The sequence below is a fragment of the Chiloscyllium plagiosum genome, chromosome 15 (assembly GCF_004010195.1).
Source record: "Chiloscyllium plagiosum isolate BGI_BamShark_2017 chromosome 15, ASM401019v2, whole genome shotgun sequence".
Taxonomy (NCBI): Eukaryota; Metazoa; Chordata; class Chondrichthyes; order Orectolobiformes; family Hemiscylliidae; genus Chiloscyllium; species Chiloscyllium plagiosum.
In genome coordinates, this window is record NC_057724.1 from 50938623 (window position 1) to 50957270 (window position 18648).

Here is an 18648-nt window from a genome sequence, read left to right on the forward strand (position 1 = left end):
GACTATTTCCAGGGCAGAAATGACTAACACGAGGGGTCATAGTTTTAAGCTGGTTGAAGGAAAGTATAGAGGGGATGTCAAAGGCGGGTTCTTTACACAGAGAGTTGTGAGAGCATAGAATGCGTTGCCAGCAGCAGTTGTGGAAGCAAAGTCATTGGGGACATTTAAGAGACTACTGGATATGCATATGGTCACAGAAATTTGAGGGTGCATACATGAGGATCAATAGTCAGCACAACATCGTGGGCTGAAGGGCCTGTTCTGTGCTGTACTGTTATATGTTCTATGTTCTTAGCAGCATCAACATAAAGAGGAATCTAGATGTACAGGTCCACAGTTCCCTGAAAATGGCAACACAAATGGATAAGGTGGTCAAGAAGGCACCTGGCAAGGTTGCAATCATTGGTCAGAGCACAGCGTATTAAAAATTGATGAATCATGTTGCAGCTGTATCAAACTTTAGTTTGGCCACATTTATAATTTTGTGTACAGTTCTGAATGCTACAATACCAGTAGAAGGTGGATGTTTTGAAGTGGACTGAGAATGTTTTACCAGGATGTTGCGTGATTTGGAGGATATTAGCTATGAGCAGAGATTGGACAAACTTGGTTTGTTTTCACTTGAACATCAAAGGATGAGGGGCAATCTGACAGAGGTTTACAAAATTATGAGAGGCATGGATAAAATGGACAGTCAGTCTTTTTCCCAGGGTAGATATGTCAAGTACTGTGTAAGTTTAAGGTTTAATTTGAAAAGTGAGTAAGTTTAAAGGAGATATGAGAGGCAAGATTGTACACAGAGGATGGTAAGTGCCTGGAATGTGCTGCTGAAGGAGGTGGCAGAGGCAAACACAATAACAACATTTAAAAGGCCTCTTGACAGATATGTGAATTGGCAGAGGATAGAGGAATATGGATCACGTAGATGCAAAAGGATTTCAGTTTAGAAGTTGTAGTTTGGTGATGCTGGTGTTGGACTGCGATGTACAAAGTTTAAAAAAATCACACAACATCAGGTTATAGTCCAAGAGGTTTATTTGGAAGCACTAACTTTTGAAGCGCTGCTCTTTCATCAGGTGGTTGTGGAGTATAAGATCATAAGACACAGAATTTATCGCAAAGATGAAAGAGCATCGCTCCGAAAGCTAGTGCTTCCAAATAAACCTCTTGGACTATAACCTGATGTTATGTGACTTTTAACAAGCTAAAAGTTGAAGTTCTAAATTGGGGGAAGGCCAATTTTGACGGCATTAGGAAAGAACTTTCAAAAGCTGACTGGGGGCAGATGTTTGCAGGTAAAGTGATGACTGGAAAATTAAAAGCCGTCAAAAATGAGATAATGAGAGTCCATTGTGGTTTTAGTTAAGAAAAATAAGGATAAGGAGAATCCAAACAGATTTTATAAATACATTAAGGACAAAAGGGTAACTAAGGAGAGAATAGTGTTATGGAACAGGCTTGACCCCTCAAAACATTTTTAAGCAGGTAGCCCAGACCGTAACTTTACTCTTTATTTTAGGTTAGTATGTAGTAGATATTCCCAGAGTGAATTAGCAGATCTGACTGCCAAGTTTTAAACAAAGCAGAATTTATTTACAAAATTATGGAATGAAACACAAAGAATAAAAAATAGAATACTTATCCTATCCAAAAACCTGACAGACTATCCCGACTTAATGATGCTGTTCCGAAAATACTTGCAACCACGCCAATAAATACATACCTCTGCACAAAGAGTAAAAATGAAACAAGCCAGGGCTTACAGGCTTAACGTTAGAGAGAGAGAGAGAGAGAGAGATAGAGAGAGGGAGTACCTGGCTGGACTTTCCCCAGCAGCCTTTCTTCACACAGACTGCTGCTGAACTGAATTAAAAACTCTAATCTAAATGAAGGATAACTACACAGCCAGCTGGCTACTCCCCTTTGATTATACCTTTTTTTTAAGACATGAAATCCTTAGGCTGAAGGCATTATCTGTTCGGGGTAAACAAAAAGGGCCTCAACAAACCTTTTGAACCCAGCCTAGTTGGACCCTGACCAATTAGCCCCTCTCAAGGGCATAATAACCTTGTAAAAAGACCGAAATTGTGACAGTAGGGTCCCTCAAATATCCTGCATTTGGAAAAGCAAATCTTAGCAGGACTTATACACTTAATGGTAAGGTCCTGGGGAGTGTTGCTGAACAAAGATACCTTGGACTGCAGGTTTGTAGTCCCTTGAAAGTAGAGTCAAAGGTAGATAGGACAGTGAAGACAACATATGGTATGGTTTCTCTTATTGGTCAGAGCATTGAGTATGGGAGTTGGAAGGTCATATTACGGCTGTAAAGGACGTTGATTAGGCTACTTTCAGAATATTGTGTGCAATTCTGGTCTCCTTTCTATTGGAAGGATATGTAACTTGAAAGGGTTCAGAAAAGATTCACAAGGATGTTGTCAGGATTGGAGGATTTGAGCTCAGGGAGAGGCTGAATAGGCTGGGACTGTTTTTCTTGGAGCTTCAGAGGCTGAGGGGTGACCTTATCGAGCTTTATATAATCATGAGGGACATGGATAGGATAAATAGACATGATCTTTTCTCTCGGATGGGGAGACAAGAGCAAGAAGGCATAGGTTTAGGATGAGAGGGGAAAGACTTAAAAGGGACCTAAGCCGCTACTTTTTCATGCAGAGTATGGTGCATGTATGGAATGAGCTGCCAGAGGAAGTGGTGGAGGCTGGTACAATTACAACATTTAAAATGCATCTGGATAGGTACATGAATAGGAAGGGTATAGAAGGATATGGGCCAAGTGCTGAAAAATAAGACTAGATTAAGTTAGGATGTGTGGTTGGCATGGACCGAAGGGTCTGTTCCTGTGCTGTACATCTCTGTGACTCTGTGTTGGTGCGATTTTGGTGGGCCATAGGACCTCTCCTTGTGCTGTACTGTTCTTTGTTCTCTTTGTTCTTTGTAAATGAGATGCAATTAAATGAATGTTTCTACTATCAATCATACATTAGGAGGAATCTAGTGCCAGATACAGTTTCTGAAGAACAAGTGAGATCTGTTCATTTTTCTAGGTAAGTGGTACATTCCAGTCAGACATCCAATAGCTGACAGTGGGCCTTTCTTTGTGATCAGGACCGTGGGTTGAAAGTATTGCCTCCCAAGAATTGTTGAACAACTGGAGGCTCGTAACTCTTCTGAAAGGAACACAGTGGGGAAGTAGTGTCCTGCAACAACTAACACCTGAGACCTAGGCCACACTATATAATGGCAGGAGCTATTTCACAGAGGAGATGGCAGCAAGGGTGGAGGCAGTAGCTCTCAGTGGATCACCCTTCAGGTGCTGGATCACTCCATTGGATGCTATTGAACAAGTAATCTCCCTGAGGCTGGCAAGCAAGTATGCCAGCATTGCTGGTCATGCATGCTGAAAGTCAAGCATGCCACCTGCTGCTGTGTTAACACCAGCAGTGGCATAATAAAGTATTTAATTGGGCATTAGACTCCCAGCGCAGAGTGAGAAGGCTGTCCAAAGGCCCACCAATTATGGACACTAATACCATGGAGGACTTATCAAATGCCGCCTCACTCCAAACTCACTCCAGGCGAGAGCATGCGATTCCACCATCCTTGGGTCCTTGCAAAGTGAATATTGAAGATGTTTTGAAGGAGAGTCACTGGACTTGAAATGTTAACTGTGCTTCCTCTCACAGGTGCTGCCAGATCTGTTGAGTTTCTACAACAATTTCTGTTTTTGTTTCAGATTTTCACAATCTGCAGTCATTGAATATTGTGCATTTGATAATATTAATTAGAAATTTGGAGTTATAGTTACCTAGATTAGAACACCCTAATTTTGGCTAAGTTCAACTTGGCACTATCCTGACACATTTATAGAAAATATTATTTGACTTTGTCAAGCTACAGTTGCTAAGAAAAACTGAATCACAACTTTCAATGTTGGTAGGTTGAGCTCAAGTGACATTCAACCTTTGAAATAATTTGAAAACTTGCTTGTCAGTTTAATAAGGATATAACTTTAACAGAAGAAGTTCTTTGCATGGCTTACTTAAGCCGTAGTAATATAGTTTATGCTTACTAAAAGCGACATATATAGACAAGCAGGGACCCATTCTCTTCAAATAAAATAAACAAGCATTGCATCTTTTCTGAATTGCCCAGGAGCTTGAAGAACCATTATTCCGATAGATTTCTCCCCACTTAATCAGAATCAACTTGTCAAGCAATGGGGAACCTTTATCTTCCAGTAGTGCAAATTGCTGTGATAATTTGAAAGTTGGCATTCATGTGTTTGTCCCGATAGGTACAAGGTAAAAGACATTGGCAATATGCATTCTTTCCAGCAAATGCTAACTGTCAGGTTTCGATCTGGCCAGCTCAGTTTTCCCATGATCATGAAACCCAATACTTGAAAGGAGACACGGAGAGCTTTGTGGAGATTGTGTTTTTTTCCCCTTTTCCTTCTGCGCTAGCATCCCCTTTGTTGCCCATGCTCACCAACATATTCCACCTGTCAGGGAACAGAAACTCATGGCATTATGTTCCCTACCACTTCTACAAGCTCATCGCTTACAACAATGGGTACTCTCGAGAACTTCGAGCTCAACTAGTTACAAGCCTTTCAGATGGACTACCTGTCAGGTGGGAAATCTGTCAAAACAAACTATGTATGGTGAAGAATCAACCCTGAGAATCTCCAAAAATAAACTATTTCAAGTAATCATTTCTTTCCACATACATTGTTTTCCACTGAATGCTGAACTCTGCATGGAGTTGTGACTTGGAGGTGCCGGTGTTGGACTGTGAGACAAAATTAAAAATCACACAACACCAGGTTATAGTCCAACAGGTTTATTTGGACACAGCAGCTTTCAGAGCACCACTCCTTCATTAGCTGGTTGTGGAGGTGAAGGCAGTGCTCACAGAAGTTATAACCAAAAGGGTCCAGTGTCATGGAGATGTGATACAGTAAACAATCTATGATTAAAACTTTCATCTTTGATAATGGGATATGCTGGTTTCTGTTCTTTGATATGTAAATCCCAGGACTTCTTTTAAGTTACATTCTCAAGTTAGCTAAGCTTTTTAAACAATAGGTATGAAGTCTGTCAGTTTGACATAGCATTGGGACACTGACAAACGTCACATCTACTGTTTAAAAAGCTGAGCTATCTTGAGAATGTAATTTAAAAGAAGTTCTGGGATTTACATATCAAAGAACAGAAACCAGCATATCTCATTGTAAAAGATAAAAGTTTTAATCTAAGATTGTTTACTGTATCACATCTCCATGACACTGGACTCCTTTGGACATAAATTCTGTGAGCATGATCTTAACCTCCACAGCCACCTGATGAAGGAGCGGTGTTCCGAAAGCTAGTGCTTCCAAATAAACCTGTTGGACTATAACCTGGTGTTGGGTGGTTTTTAACAGTATTGAGTACTATTGACTATGAAATGTTTCACTGTTGGTTCTAAATGAGTTGATATTGAGAGTGTGAAAATTGAAATCTCCAACCATCACAAGTGTTATGTGATGAAGTCTAGAGCCCTGAGCTGTGAGAGTACAGGGGGAAAAACATTCAAAATGTAATTTCTGGTTTTCACTGATTTGGTTCATCAGAGCCAGCTTGTGAGCTTATATCTGACTTCAGTTTTCATGTGATTAGGAAACTAAAAATAATTTTGAACACATACCATATTCCCTTTCCTGGAAGAGAAGACGTGTAGTTGTCAGGTGAGCTTTCCAACTCTCTCAATAGTGCATAAATCATGGACACTTGGGCCAGATACTGGAGGATTACTCTCACACCTTGAAGGGAGTTAATGACTTCAGGGCAGCAGAGATTATTGAAAAAAAACTTGGAAATCTGTTGGCGGATTGAAAGATTTCTGATCGACAGGCAAGTTGAATCTGATTAATCTGTTCTATAAATGACTAAAAACAGATTGGTACAGCATAATTCTGAAGTGATTCCACTTTAGTGCAAATGGGAATTAAATTTTTAAAATGGCAATTTCCAATTAAGAACTGTGGCTCTACTGTATACTTAATCTGAGTGTAAATGCTACCTGTTCTGTATTTCCTTCAGGAAAATCTGTGAATGTGTTGCAGCGAGGCAGAGCCATTGACACAGGAGAAGTAGATATTGGAACACAGGTCATGCAGACCATTCCTCCGGGTCTGTTCTGGCGGTTCCAAGTCATCACAGAACAGTCCCTCTATCTGAAATTCAATGTGTCATTGGCAAAAGATGCCTTATTAGGAATTTATGGTCGACGGAACCTTCCACCCACACACACCCAGGTAATGGGATAGTTTAATTGATGGATTGACATCAGGTACAAGTAAGTAGAAGTTATCTTGCGTATATAAAAAGCGGTTCAGCAATTAAGCATGTTCACTGAGCATTATGCCATTCCAAAGTTGTGAATTAACTTATTGTTGGGGATATTTTATTTTTTGCATTTTTTTAAAAAGGAATTCTTAGGATGTTAGATTAGATTAGATTACATTACAGCGTGGAAACAGGCCCTTCAGCCCAACAAGTCCACACTGACCCGCCACCTACCCATACCCCTACATTTACCCCTTACCTAACACAATGGGGAATTTAGCATGGTCAATTCACCTGACCTGCACATCTTTGAACTGTGGGAGGAAACCGGAGCACCCGGAGGAAACCCACGCAGACACGGGGAGAACGTGCAAACTCCAGACAGTCAGTCGCCTGAGGCGGGAACAGTTGGCACAGTTAGAAAAGATAGCTATTATTACCCATTCCTATGGTCTTCAGCTTTTGTAAAATGTGTGATATAATCTGCTGTGCTTTTATACAGTGAATACTTTATCAGGCCATTTCAATGGGCAATATGCGTTAACAACATTAATGTAGGAGTAGAATCATGTACAGTCCAGAAGGACATCAGGGTTTCTTTTCTGAAAAATATTTGTAAATCAACTTGACAGCCACATAGCTTAGTGGGCACTTTTATTGATATCAGCTTTTTTTTTGTAATTTTCAGGTTTTGCAATACTAAATTCAGATTCTCAAATGCCTTAGTTTGATTCTGGATTCATGGCTTCTGGATGTTCAATCCAGAGCTCTGGTCATTAATAAGTGATATAACTCTCAATGTCAAACTATGAATTTAGAAGGAGTAAAGTTCATTTTGTATGAAGCACTGTGAAAGGAATAGTAAGCAATCGAAAAATGTAGACTTTTTTTCCCATTTCTGATTGTCCATTTGGTGCATACCGTAAATATGTTACTTCACAAATAGTGCCAGACATTTATTAGCCAGATACAGCAGTGTTGGTGAACTGATAGGAGACACAATTATCATAGAGAATAAGTTAAATAGAATATCACTTATTTCTGAAGTGGAATGGTTCTACCTTGCACTCCTAAGAAGAAATAATAAAGTTTATTGTGCATGATCAAGAAAGTCTGATTGCCTGATCCATCAGTAGAAATTAATTAATTGCATTTAATGAAATGCAGTAAATGGAGGCAAACCTGACCACAGAATAGACTCTGAAGAAAGTTGTGTGTATACAAGTCCTACACATCAATTGTAAGGAATATTGTTAACTAAATCTGGTTTACTTTGCCCCTTCAGTTTGATTTTGTGAAACTCCTGGATGGCAAGCAGTTGATTAAACAGGAAACCAAGCCTCCAGACAAGATGAAACACAAACCTCAGAATTTGATCCTGATGGCCCTTCAGGAGGCAGGATTCGTTGAATACATGGATCCAGGAACTTGGCACTTTGCTTTCTACAATGATGGGAAAAAGATGGAGCAGGTTTTTGTGCTTACTTCTGTGATAGGTAAGTTGCCATTGAACCCATATTCAAATAATGCACGACAAAATGTTTCATTTCTTTTTAAGTCAGTGACTAAAAAGCATATTTATAAACAACATACAACATAAGTTTCAGAAAAACAAAACAGACATTTAATTAATCTCTCTCCATTATTGATTGATCTCCATGCAACTTTGCACTATATTTCTCAATTCCACACTTTCTAGAAACACTTGTTGCAATTTGTTTCAATAAGACTTCCAAGAAACATTTTCAAATGTGTTTCAGTCACAACCTTCCTAACAACAGTGAATATCAGAAAATTGCAGGCATGTTACCCACGGTTTTTTTTTACATGAAATGTAATGGATCAAAAATTATTAGCATATTTGCAATTTTCTGATATCAACTGCCAACACAAATGCATCATTAAAGATTACTGATTAAATGTATTGCTCTTCAAAAATGTTGTGATTTATTATCTGGTGCTTTATTGCATCAGAGATTTAAATGAATTACTTCAAAGAGGAATAACTATTTTTAAATAAACTAAATAAATGTGTAAATATCTTTGTTAAAATTACACAAAGACTTGAGTGAACCTATTAATCAGTGTGCCAAAAATTGCACTCAGAAGAATTTAACCCCACCATGTAAAATAATTTTGCTTATATTCTGCTTAATGTTGACATCACTCTTTTAGAAATCTCTTTGATCATGTGAGTAAAGGGTTCAGTTATTATTCAGGTCAATTTTATTAATCATTAGCCTTCAATTAGGTTCCTTTGAAGTCTGATTTTTCAGTGAAAGTAAGTAGAAATTCTTTAACTTTTCCCACAGAAGTTAGATTCGTAACATCCAATGCCACATTGATTATCCAAAGTTTCACCACTTCAAGGATGATAATATCCATCCTAAAATATTATGATCACACAAGTACACAGCACTCCAATGGGGACATAACTAGTATATTTTTGCTTGTTGCATAGATCCAAAGGTTGATGATATATCCTACAATGACCACTCTGTCATTATAATCATGATAAATGGATGTTTCATTTGACAACTTTTTGTTTCTGATCTTGGTTCCAGAACCACCTTCAACTGAGTTAGAAAGTATGTATACTTGGCTTATTGTGTAATTCCAAACTGAGGATATTCCTAAATATCAATTCAAACAAATACTGCATTTCCCAACTTCAATTCAGTTCAACTGTTGTTTATGTACCACTAATTGGGGAGGCACAGTGGCTCAATGGTTAGCACTGCCACCTCACAGTACTAGGGACCCGGGTTTGATTCCAGCCTTGGGCGACTGTCTGTGTGGAGTTTGCACATTCTCCCCGTGTCTGCGTGGGTTTGCTCCGGCTTCCTCCCACAATCCAAAGATGTGCAGATCAGGTGGATTGGCCATGCTAAATTGTCCATAGTGTTAGGTGCATTAGTCAGAGGGAGTTGGTCTGGGTGGCTCTTTAGAGGGTGGGTGTGGATTTGTTGGGCCGAAGAGCTTGTTTCCACACTGTAGGAATCTAATCTAATAAAACCTTGACCTGTGCATTTATGACAGTGAGTCTTGATCTCTCTAATGTTCTTGAAGTTCATAGCATTGGCTTCACTCACCTTAAACTAGAGCTTATCCAGAATTCTACAATGTCCTCCCCCTCATAATGTTCTATAATGATACAACTTCTTCACTTCGCAATCACCAGTGAATCAAATTCCATAACCTGGTTTTCAACTCTTTACATCAAAACTTAATTTAATAATCTCTTCCAGTCATATGTTCTTGCCCAGTTACTCCTCACTCAGAATTACTTCACTTGCTTTGTTCCTTCATTCCACAGATCTTTTAACAGCTATGCACCTACTCTCTGGAATCTCCACTTTGGATTCCACCAAATTTCCTCTTTTCTCTTTGCTTTCAAAATTCTTACTCATTAAATGTGATGTGACAATGCTGTACCTTTCTAATTTCAAATTTTCACTCTTGCTTAACATTTACTTTTTTCTTAACCACCAGCATAACATTTTAAAATGTTATCTTCCCAGAGTGTTAAGGTTAAATCATGATGAGAAGTTACACTTATGTTTCACCGAGTTTAGACATTTGTCTAGTGATCTGATTAAATTGTTGGAAGTGATAAAGGTTTTTAACAAGGTAAAGACTGGGGAGCTATTGCCTCTCTTGAGTGAATCCAGCACTTGAAGCTCAATGTTGAAGTTAAATTTAAGCTATTCTGGTATGATATCATGATGTATTTTTTCACATAAAGCTGGTGAAAATCTGTTATTCTCTTTCCAGAAGACTGTTTTCAACTCAGATGAATAGATTTTTGTTAGTTGTTACAATCAGTGTTCAATTAATCAATCAAATCTGAGGCTAAATTTATAAACAGAAAAGGGAAGAATGGCAATATCACAGAGTTCGAAGACTAAAGTGAAGCAGCCAATTTCACTCCCTATGAAATGAACTGATGTCAGCACAAGACTAGCATCAGATGGCTGTGTAGTTGGCATGTGTGTGGTTGTTAAGTTTACTGTGTATTTATATCATGTCTAATCAAATAGAGGTATAAAAGAATATCTCAGTGCCATGGAGTGCATACCCTGTTCCATATGAGAATTTCAGGATGCTTTCACACATGCAGGAAATGTCATCACCTGAGGTGCCTGAACTCCAGCTGGCTTCACTGCAGTGCATCCATGAGATTGAGAGTTTCATGGATTACACATTTTTGAATGTGGTCACCCCACTGCTTAAGGCTGTGCAGGCAAAGAGGTAATGGATGACTGTCAGGCACTCAGGAAAATAAGGCAGATAATTCAGCAGACCCCTAAATGTATCTCACTGTAAAATGTTATTCAGTTCTGAATCCTGTGAGAGTGATGGTTCCTTTGGAGAAGAGAGCTACAGTGAAGTTCATCAGCCTGTTGGCTGGCATGTGGTGCATGGTTGTGGGCAGGAGGTTTACTTGCCCACGCTTGACTTGATGCCATGAGACTTCATGGGATCTGGAATCAATAGTGAGAATTCCTGAGACAGCACTTGCCCAAATGAATACAGCTGTACAGTCTACCACTGCTGGATCTGCCTTACTCGTGGAAGAGGACATATCCAGGGATGGTAATGGTTGTGTCTGGAACATTGTCTGTAAGTTGCCATTCTGTTAGTCTGACTCTATCAGGCTATTGCTTGACTACTGTGATGACAGGAGAAAGTGAGGACTGCAGCTGCTGGAGGTCAGAGTCAATATTGTGGGTGCTGGGAAAGTACAGCCGGTCAGGCAGCATCTGAGGAACAGGAGAGTCAACGTTTTTGAGCATAAGCTCTTCATCAGGAATGTCCTGATGAAGAGCTTATGCTCGAAACATCAACTGTCCTGCTCCTCAGATGTTGCCTGACCGGCTATGCTTTTCCATCGCCACACTTTTTGACGACTATGGAGGACAGCTCTCTCAATTTTGGGATAATAAATGTCTTTATCTTTAGAGTCTACAAATACTAACAACCTTTAATAATACTTCATACACTTTAGTAATGTGTTAATGTTTATGCAAAAATAAAAGATATAGATGAGGAGAAATTATTTCTCTAACGTGGAGATGAATCTGTGGAATTCATTACTCCAGAGAGCAGTGGATGCTGGGACATTGAGTAAATTTAAGGAGAAGATAGATGGATTTTTATTAGTAATTTTTAATATGTTGAAGGGTCATGGAGACCAGGCAAGAAAGTGGAGTTCAGGGTGAGACAAGAGTAGCCAGGAAAGTATCAAATGATGGAGCAGGCTTGAAAGGCTAAATTACCTACTCCTGTTCCTAGTTCTTACATTCTAGCTAATCAGTTATTAAAAATAGATAATATTTTGAATGTTTTTAAACCTTTTCTTCAGCAGTTGGTCTGCCTCAGCTGTCTCTGTCCAAAGCAGTATCAGTAGGAGGGGCCATTGCACAGTCCCAGTGGAGACAAAGTCCCATTTTCACATTGAATGTATCGTCCATCTTGCTGTGTGGCACGATCACCATGCTCAATGTTAGAGTGCTATGTAGCAACTCAAGACTGGACAACCTGGAAATGCCATGGATCATCCTTAACAGCAGGACTAGTGAATATTACAGAATGGGAAGAGACCCTTCAGCCTTTGGTGTCCACCCTATTCATCAAGTACCTATCTAATTTCATGCCATTTTTGAGCACTTGGCACATAGCCTTGTATTCTATGGCATGTCAGGTATTCAGCTGAATACTTTTTAAATGTTGTATTGGTTCCTGTCCCTGCCACCCTTTCAGGCAGTGAGTTACAGACACCCACCAGCCTCTGAATGAAAAAAGATCTCCTTTTATCCCGTGACCCTTATATAAAATGTGAGTCCCCCGATTTCTGTCCCAAGAGGAAAAGTTTATGTCTATCGATATTATCTCTACCCATCGTGGTTTTGTACATCTTAATCAGACCCATGCCCCAGGAACTCTGTTCCAAAGCAAATAGCACTAGCCTATAAAGTCTCCCTTCACAACTAAAATGACACAGCCCGGGCACTATCATGCTGAATCTCCTGTGCACCTTTTCAATGCAAGCATATCCTTCCTAGTTTATAGTGTGGCTACCAGAATTGCATGCAATACTCCTGACATAGCATAACCAGCATCCCATACAGCTCCATTATAAATTTCCACCTCTTGTATTAGATCTCTATTATGCTCAATGTCAATCCCAATACTAGCATGCCAAACAAATAAAGTAGCAAGTGATAGCCATAACTAAGTGATTCCACAGTCAATGGATCAGATCTAAGGTCAACTGTCCTGCCTTTTCCAGATATGAATTGTGGCATACAATTAAAAACTCAGTGGAGTCACCACAGTCATCCCCATCAGCAGTGATGGGAGAGTCTAGCACACCAATGCAAAAGATAAGGCTGAAGCATTTGCAACAATTTATAGTCAGAAATGTTGTGTGGATGAGCCATCATGGCTGTGTGGAACTGTGTGGGAAGTTAGGGAAGTGATTTCTGGGCCTTTTGTTGAGGTATTTGAATCATCATTAGCCACAGGTGAGATGCTGGAAGACTGGAGGTTGGTTAGCATAGTGCCACTATTTTAGAAAGGTGGTAAGGAAAAGCCAGGGAACTATAGACTGGTGAGCCTGACATCGGTAGTGGGCAAGTTGTTGCAGGGAATCCTGAGGGACAGGATTTATTTGAAAAGGCAAGAACTGATTAGGGATAGTCAACATGTCTTTGTGCATGGGAAGTTGTGTTCTTACTAACTTCATGGAAGGATGTTGTGAAACCTGAAAGGGTTTGGAAAAGATTTATAAAGATGTAGCCATGGTTGGAGAGTTTGAGCTATAGGGAGAGGGTGAATAGGCTGAGGCTATTTTCCCTGGAGCATCAAAGGCTGAGAGGTGACCTTATAGAGGTTTATAGAATCATGAGGGACATAGATAGAGTGAATATCCGAGGTTTTTTCCCCAGGATCAGGGAGTCCAAAACTAGAGAGCATGGTTAGATAGCTATGGGGTCCAAAACTAGATAGCTCTATGACTCTACATAAATACTTGGTGAGAAGAGCAAATCAGAGACTCTTAATTCTGCAACCAAAAGCTCACCTCCTGACTTTCCAAAGCCTGTCGACAACCTGTAAGTCATAAGGCAGCACTGTGATAGAATAGTCAACACTTGCAAGAATGGGTGCAGCTCCAACAACAGTCAGAAAGCTTGACACTCTCCAGGTCTAAGCAGTCTGTTTGCATCATTCACTCTCTTCACTAGTAATCCTCGTGTTTACCATCTACAAGATATACTGTAGTAATACACCAAGGTTCCTCTAACAGCACCTTCCAAACCCACAACTTTGCCACCTGGAAGGACAAGGACAGATGCTTACAAACACCACTACCTGCAGATTACCCTCTAAGGTACACACTTGGAGCCATGTTACAGTTCTTTCATGATCGCTATATCAAATCTGTGGGACTCCTTCCCTAACAGCACTGTGGGTTTACCAATCAGATAAAACATCTACATTGAGCCAACAAGAACCAGAGGATTTCAAGAGGTAGCTCATCATCACTGTGGTGGCATGAAGCATTATTCTTTTTGTCGTAAGTTGTGGAAATCTAACTTCTAAGGGTATGCAGATTAACTGGTGCTACTTCAAATTACCTGCAATTCCTGAAGTTGCACATGGACATTTCAACCGAAATCGCTAATCTCTCAGCTTGTATTATTTTGACGTTCAATGACATTAGAAATGTTGACTGCTAGCGTAACCAAGATGCAAAGCCATTCCAATGAGTTCTTGACTTTAAACTAGTAAGGTCCAATTCTCATTTGTATCACAGGAAGGAGAATTTTAATTAAGTTATTTCCAATTCCTTCATGGAAAAGTGCATTCCTCCAACTCTATCTACTTATATACCTCTATTCCTTTCTGTCATTGAGATACAAGGCATTGAAATTCACTCAGTAAATTTCTCCATCTCTAACTCATCCTTTAAAATGTTCTTCAAAACTTATCCCTGTGAGCCATCATTAAGTTACCTCTCTCAACATCCCCTTCCTTGGCTCAATGTAGATGTTTTATCTGAAAGTAAACCTTTGGAATTTTTTTTTAAGATTAGATTCCCTACAGTGTGGAAACAGGCCCTTCGGCCCAACAAATCCACACCGACCCGCCGAGGAGCAACCCACCCGGACCCATTCCCCTACATTCATCCCTGACTAATGCACCTAACACAACGGCCAATTCACCTAACCTGCACATCTTTTGGACTGTGGGAGGTAACCGGAGCATCCGGAAGAAACCCATGTAGACATAGGGAGAATGTGCAAACTCCACCCAGATTTGACAACATACTTACACAGTTTGGGTTGTGGTTCTACCATTTCATGTCCTTGCTCAAATTTCGCAGAGTGCACAGTTTTGACAGTGAATGAAAAGTTGACAGTGAATCAGGTTTTGAGTGTGCACTGTTCAATTTGATCCATTCTCACACTTTAATTATTCTATGCAGAGTCATTAACGCATTGTTGGTCTCAAATTTAATAAATGTGAGATCAATATATGGTGGCTATCATCTTGCCCAATGAATGTCCTGCAATCAATATTTTTGAGTTCTTCATCTCATGTCAGCTTTGGCCTCAGTTTTCATTAACCCTGACCTCCTCAGGACCCAGACTTTAACTTCCAGTGATCTGTATTAAAAGAAGTAGCTGCAGAGTTGGTGGATTTACTGGTAATAATCTGGAAATGTTTTAATTCTGGAACAATCCCAGAGGATTGAAAAACTGCGAGTGTAACACCTTTATTTAAGAAGAGGAGTCAAAAATCTGGCAAATACAGGCAGGTTAGCTTGATGTCTGTTTTGGGAAAATGACAGAGTTTATTACAAAGGATGTAATAAGATAGCATTTAGAAATACATTATATGATCAAGTAGAGTCAACATGGCTTCATGAAGGGGAAATCCTGCCTGAATTCTTTGGAAGTGAAGTTGAAGATTATGACAACTGCCATGATCTTGTTGAATGGCAGAACAGGCTCAATGGGCTGAGTGGCCAACAACTGCTCTTATGTCTTATAGTCACTTCTCAAGAGTAATGAAGACTACCTTTGTGCTGGAGGCAATACATGTTCCTGGTTCTCACCGCAAGACAATAATAAAATATGTACAGCCGGTTTGATTTTCCTCAATGAAGTTCTCTTCCACTGCCATTCAGCACCTTCTCTTTCCCTTACTGATTACTCCCTCCTTGCATGACTCACTCTCTTATGGAGCTTGACTTTATGCTTTTTCTCTGCCTTGCCTTGTTCTCACCTCCATTTGATGTCAGCTCTCTGCATCCACCACAATTTGCACAAAACTATTTTCAGCTTGTGAGCAATGAATAAAGTCACACGGGTAACAATGCATTCATTCACAATGCAATCAGTAACAGTGAATGAGACACCTCTGGGACAGAACATTGCATAACATTCTAAATCATTACCTTTTTTAAAAAAAACAAGGGAAAAGGTTCATTGTTGTTGCTTCCTCATTAGTTAGGCAAATAAGGTAGCAACATTATTGGGAACTGGGTGACATCAATGACCAGGCTTAGTGCCATGGAGGATTGAGCAGATTGGGAAAGCTTAGTGTGAGCTAACCAAATGTAGATTGGGAGCAGCTGTTTGAAGGTAAATCCACATTTGATTTTTGGGAGGCTTTTAAAGAGAGGTTGATTAGACTGCATAACAGACATGTCCCTGTGAAAGTGAGGGATAGGAATGGCAAGATTAGGGAACCATGGATGACAGGTGAAATTGTGAGACTAGCTAAGAGGAAAAAGGAAGCATATATAAGATCTAGGTAACTGAAAACAGATGAAGTTTTGGAAGAATATTGGGAAAGTAGGACCAATCTGAAACAAGGAATTAAAAGGGCTACAAAGGGTCATGAAATATCTCTAGCAAACAGGATTAAGGGAAATCCCAAAACCTTTTATTGGGATGTTGGCCCACTCAAGGACAAAGGAGGAAAGTTATGTGTGGAGTTTGAGAAATTGGTTGAGATTCTTAATGTGTACTTTGCAGCGGTATTCACTGAGGAGAGGGACATGACGGATGTTGAGGTTAGGAACAGATGTTTTAGCTGGATGGATAGAGAACAGGCTGGGCAGCAGGAGACAGAGAGTAATAGTAGAAGGGCGTTCCTCAAAATGGAGAACTATGATCAGTGGTGTTCCACAAGGATCTATGTTGGGACCACTGGTGTTTGGAATATACATAAATGATCTGGACGAAGTTCTAGGTTTACAGGTGAAACTAAGATTGGTGGAGTAGCAGATCTCCCCTCAATCTTCTAAACTCTAATGAATTCAACCCCAGGTTCCTTAGCCGTTCATTGTATGTTAGGCCTACCATTCCAGGAGATCATCCGTATGAATCTCCACCGGACATGCTTCAGTGCCAGTATGTCCTTCCTGAGATGTGGGGCCCGAAACTGGACACCGTATTCTAAATGGAGCCTCACCAGAGCTTTACAAAGTCTTAGTAGCACATCACAGCTATTACATTCCAACCCTCTTGAGACAAATGACAACATTACATTTGCTTTCTTAACCACGGACTCAACTTGCAAGTCAACCTTTAGAGAATCCTGTACTAGTACTTCCAGATCTCTTTGCACTTTGGCTTTATGAATTTTCTCACTGTTTATAAAATAGTCCATGGCTGTGTTCTTTTTTCCAAAGTGCAAGGCCTCGCAAGACTAGGGTAGACAAAGTCAGAAGTCACACAACACCAGGTCAAAAACCAACCGGTTGATTTGAAATCACAATCTTTTGGAGCACTGCTCCTTCATCAGGCACAGTCCACTTCACCTGACAGGGGGACAGCACTTTGAAAGCTTGTGATTTCAAATAAACCTGTTTATTTGACATCATGTGGCTTCTAGCTAATAAAAAATGCTTGGCAATTATCAGTGGTGACTCAAAGTCGCAATTGGGAAGATATAAGCTTTCAACTTTGCACTCTTCAATGATATCATTGGATTTAGAAAATTTTAATGTGGGAAATTTCAGATGAAGTATGTCTTGTATTCATTTTCAGACTTTCAAAATCATCAATTTTCTGACTGTTTAAAATATGAAATACATTCCAAGTGTACAGCCACATGTATTCAATATACTTTTAACAGGCAGGCATATTAATGTTGTTGTGGTGTATAAATGAAGCTATCAACACAGAAAGGGGCAATTTTGCTAATCATTCCAAACAGTTTTGAAAGAAGGTCCCATTAATTCCTCTCCTCTCCCCTTGCTTTTAAACCTGCATTTTATCTTCCATTTTCACGTAAATTAATTTTGTATGTTACACTCAAGTTTGTTTCCACCAACCTTTTATGCAGTGCACTCCAGATCAGCACTGGATCTGTGGATTAGTGGTTTAAAGCACTCATAGAGATTCCGACATAATACTAATAAATAGGTAGAGGAAATCCTTGAGAGTATTGTTACATTTGCATAACATCTTTGGGGATGAGAGAAGGAGATGTTTTAAAGTATAAAACTTGGAAAAGGCTGATGAATGAGAGAGTCATTTGAACAGAAGCAACTATATCAATTAGGTCTACAAATGTCTTAGATAGACATCGGCACAGACCAAAAGGTAGAAGAGCAGAATTTGGCCATTTGGTTCATTGAGTCTGCATGGCTGCTTCATAATAGCTGATATAGAACATAGAACATAGAAAAATACGGCGCAGTACAGGCCTTTTGGCCCTCAATGTTGCACCAATCCAAGCCCACCTAACCTACACTAGCCCCTATCCTCCATATGCCTATCCAATGCCCGTTTAAATGCCCATAAAGAGGGAGAGTCCATGAACTCATGACTCGCTGAGTAAAGCATCTACCCCTAACATGTGTCCTATACCTACCACCCGTTAATTTAAAGCTATGCCCCCTCGTAATAGCTGACTCCATACGTGGAAAAAGGTTCTCATGGTCAACCCTATCTGAACCCCTAATCATCTTGTACACCTCTATCAAGTCACCCCTAAACCTTCTTTTCTCCAATGAAAACAGCCCCAAGTGCCTCAGCCTTTCCTCATACGAACTTCCTACCATACCAGGCAACATCCCGGTAAACCTCCTCTGCACCCGTTCCAGTGCCCCACATCCTTCCTATTGTATGGCGAACAAAACTGCACACAATACTCCAGATGCGACCGCACCAGAGTCTTATACAACTGCAACATGACCCCAGGACTCCGGAACTCAATTCCTCTACCAATAAAAGCCAGTACACCATATGCCTTCTTCACCGCACTATTTACCTGGGAG

The 18648-nt window shown here is 40.0% G+C and overlaps 1 protein-coding gene across 6 annotated transcripts in view; it reads left to right on the forward strand.

The window, feature by feature from the left end:
• The window catches only part of tenm1 (teneurin transmembrane protein 1), a 2412691-nt gene that overhangs the window by 2169990 nt on the left and 224053 nt on the right, over positions 1–18648 (forward strand). For all 6 annotated transcript variants that reach the window (XM_043704862.1, XM_043704861.1, XM_043704865.1 and 3 more), the window contains 2 exons: positions 6102–6316; positions 7633–7843. In XM_043704862.1, the coding sequence (XP_043560797.1) occupies positions 6102–6316; positions 7633–7843 (426 nt within the window). The remainder of the gene's footprint in view (positions 1–6101; positions 6317–7632; positions 7844–18648) is intronic.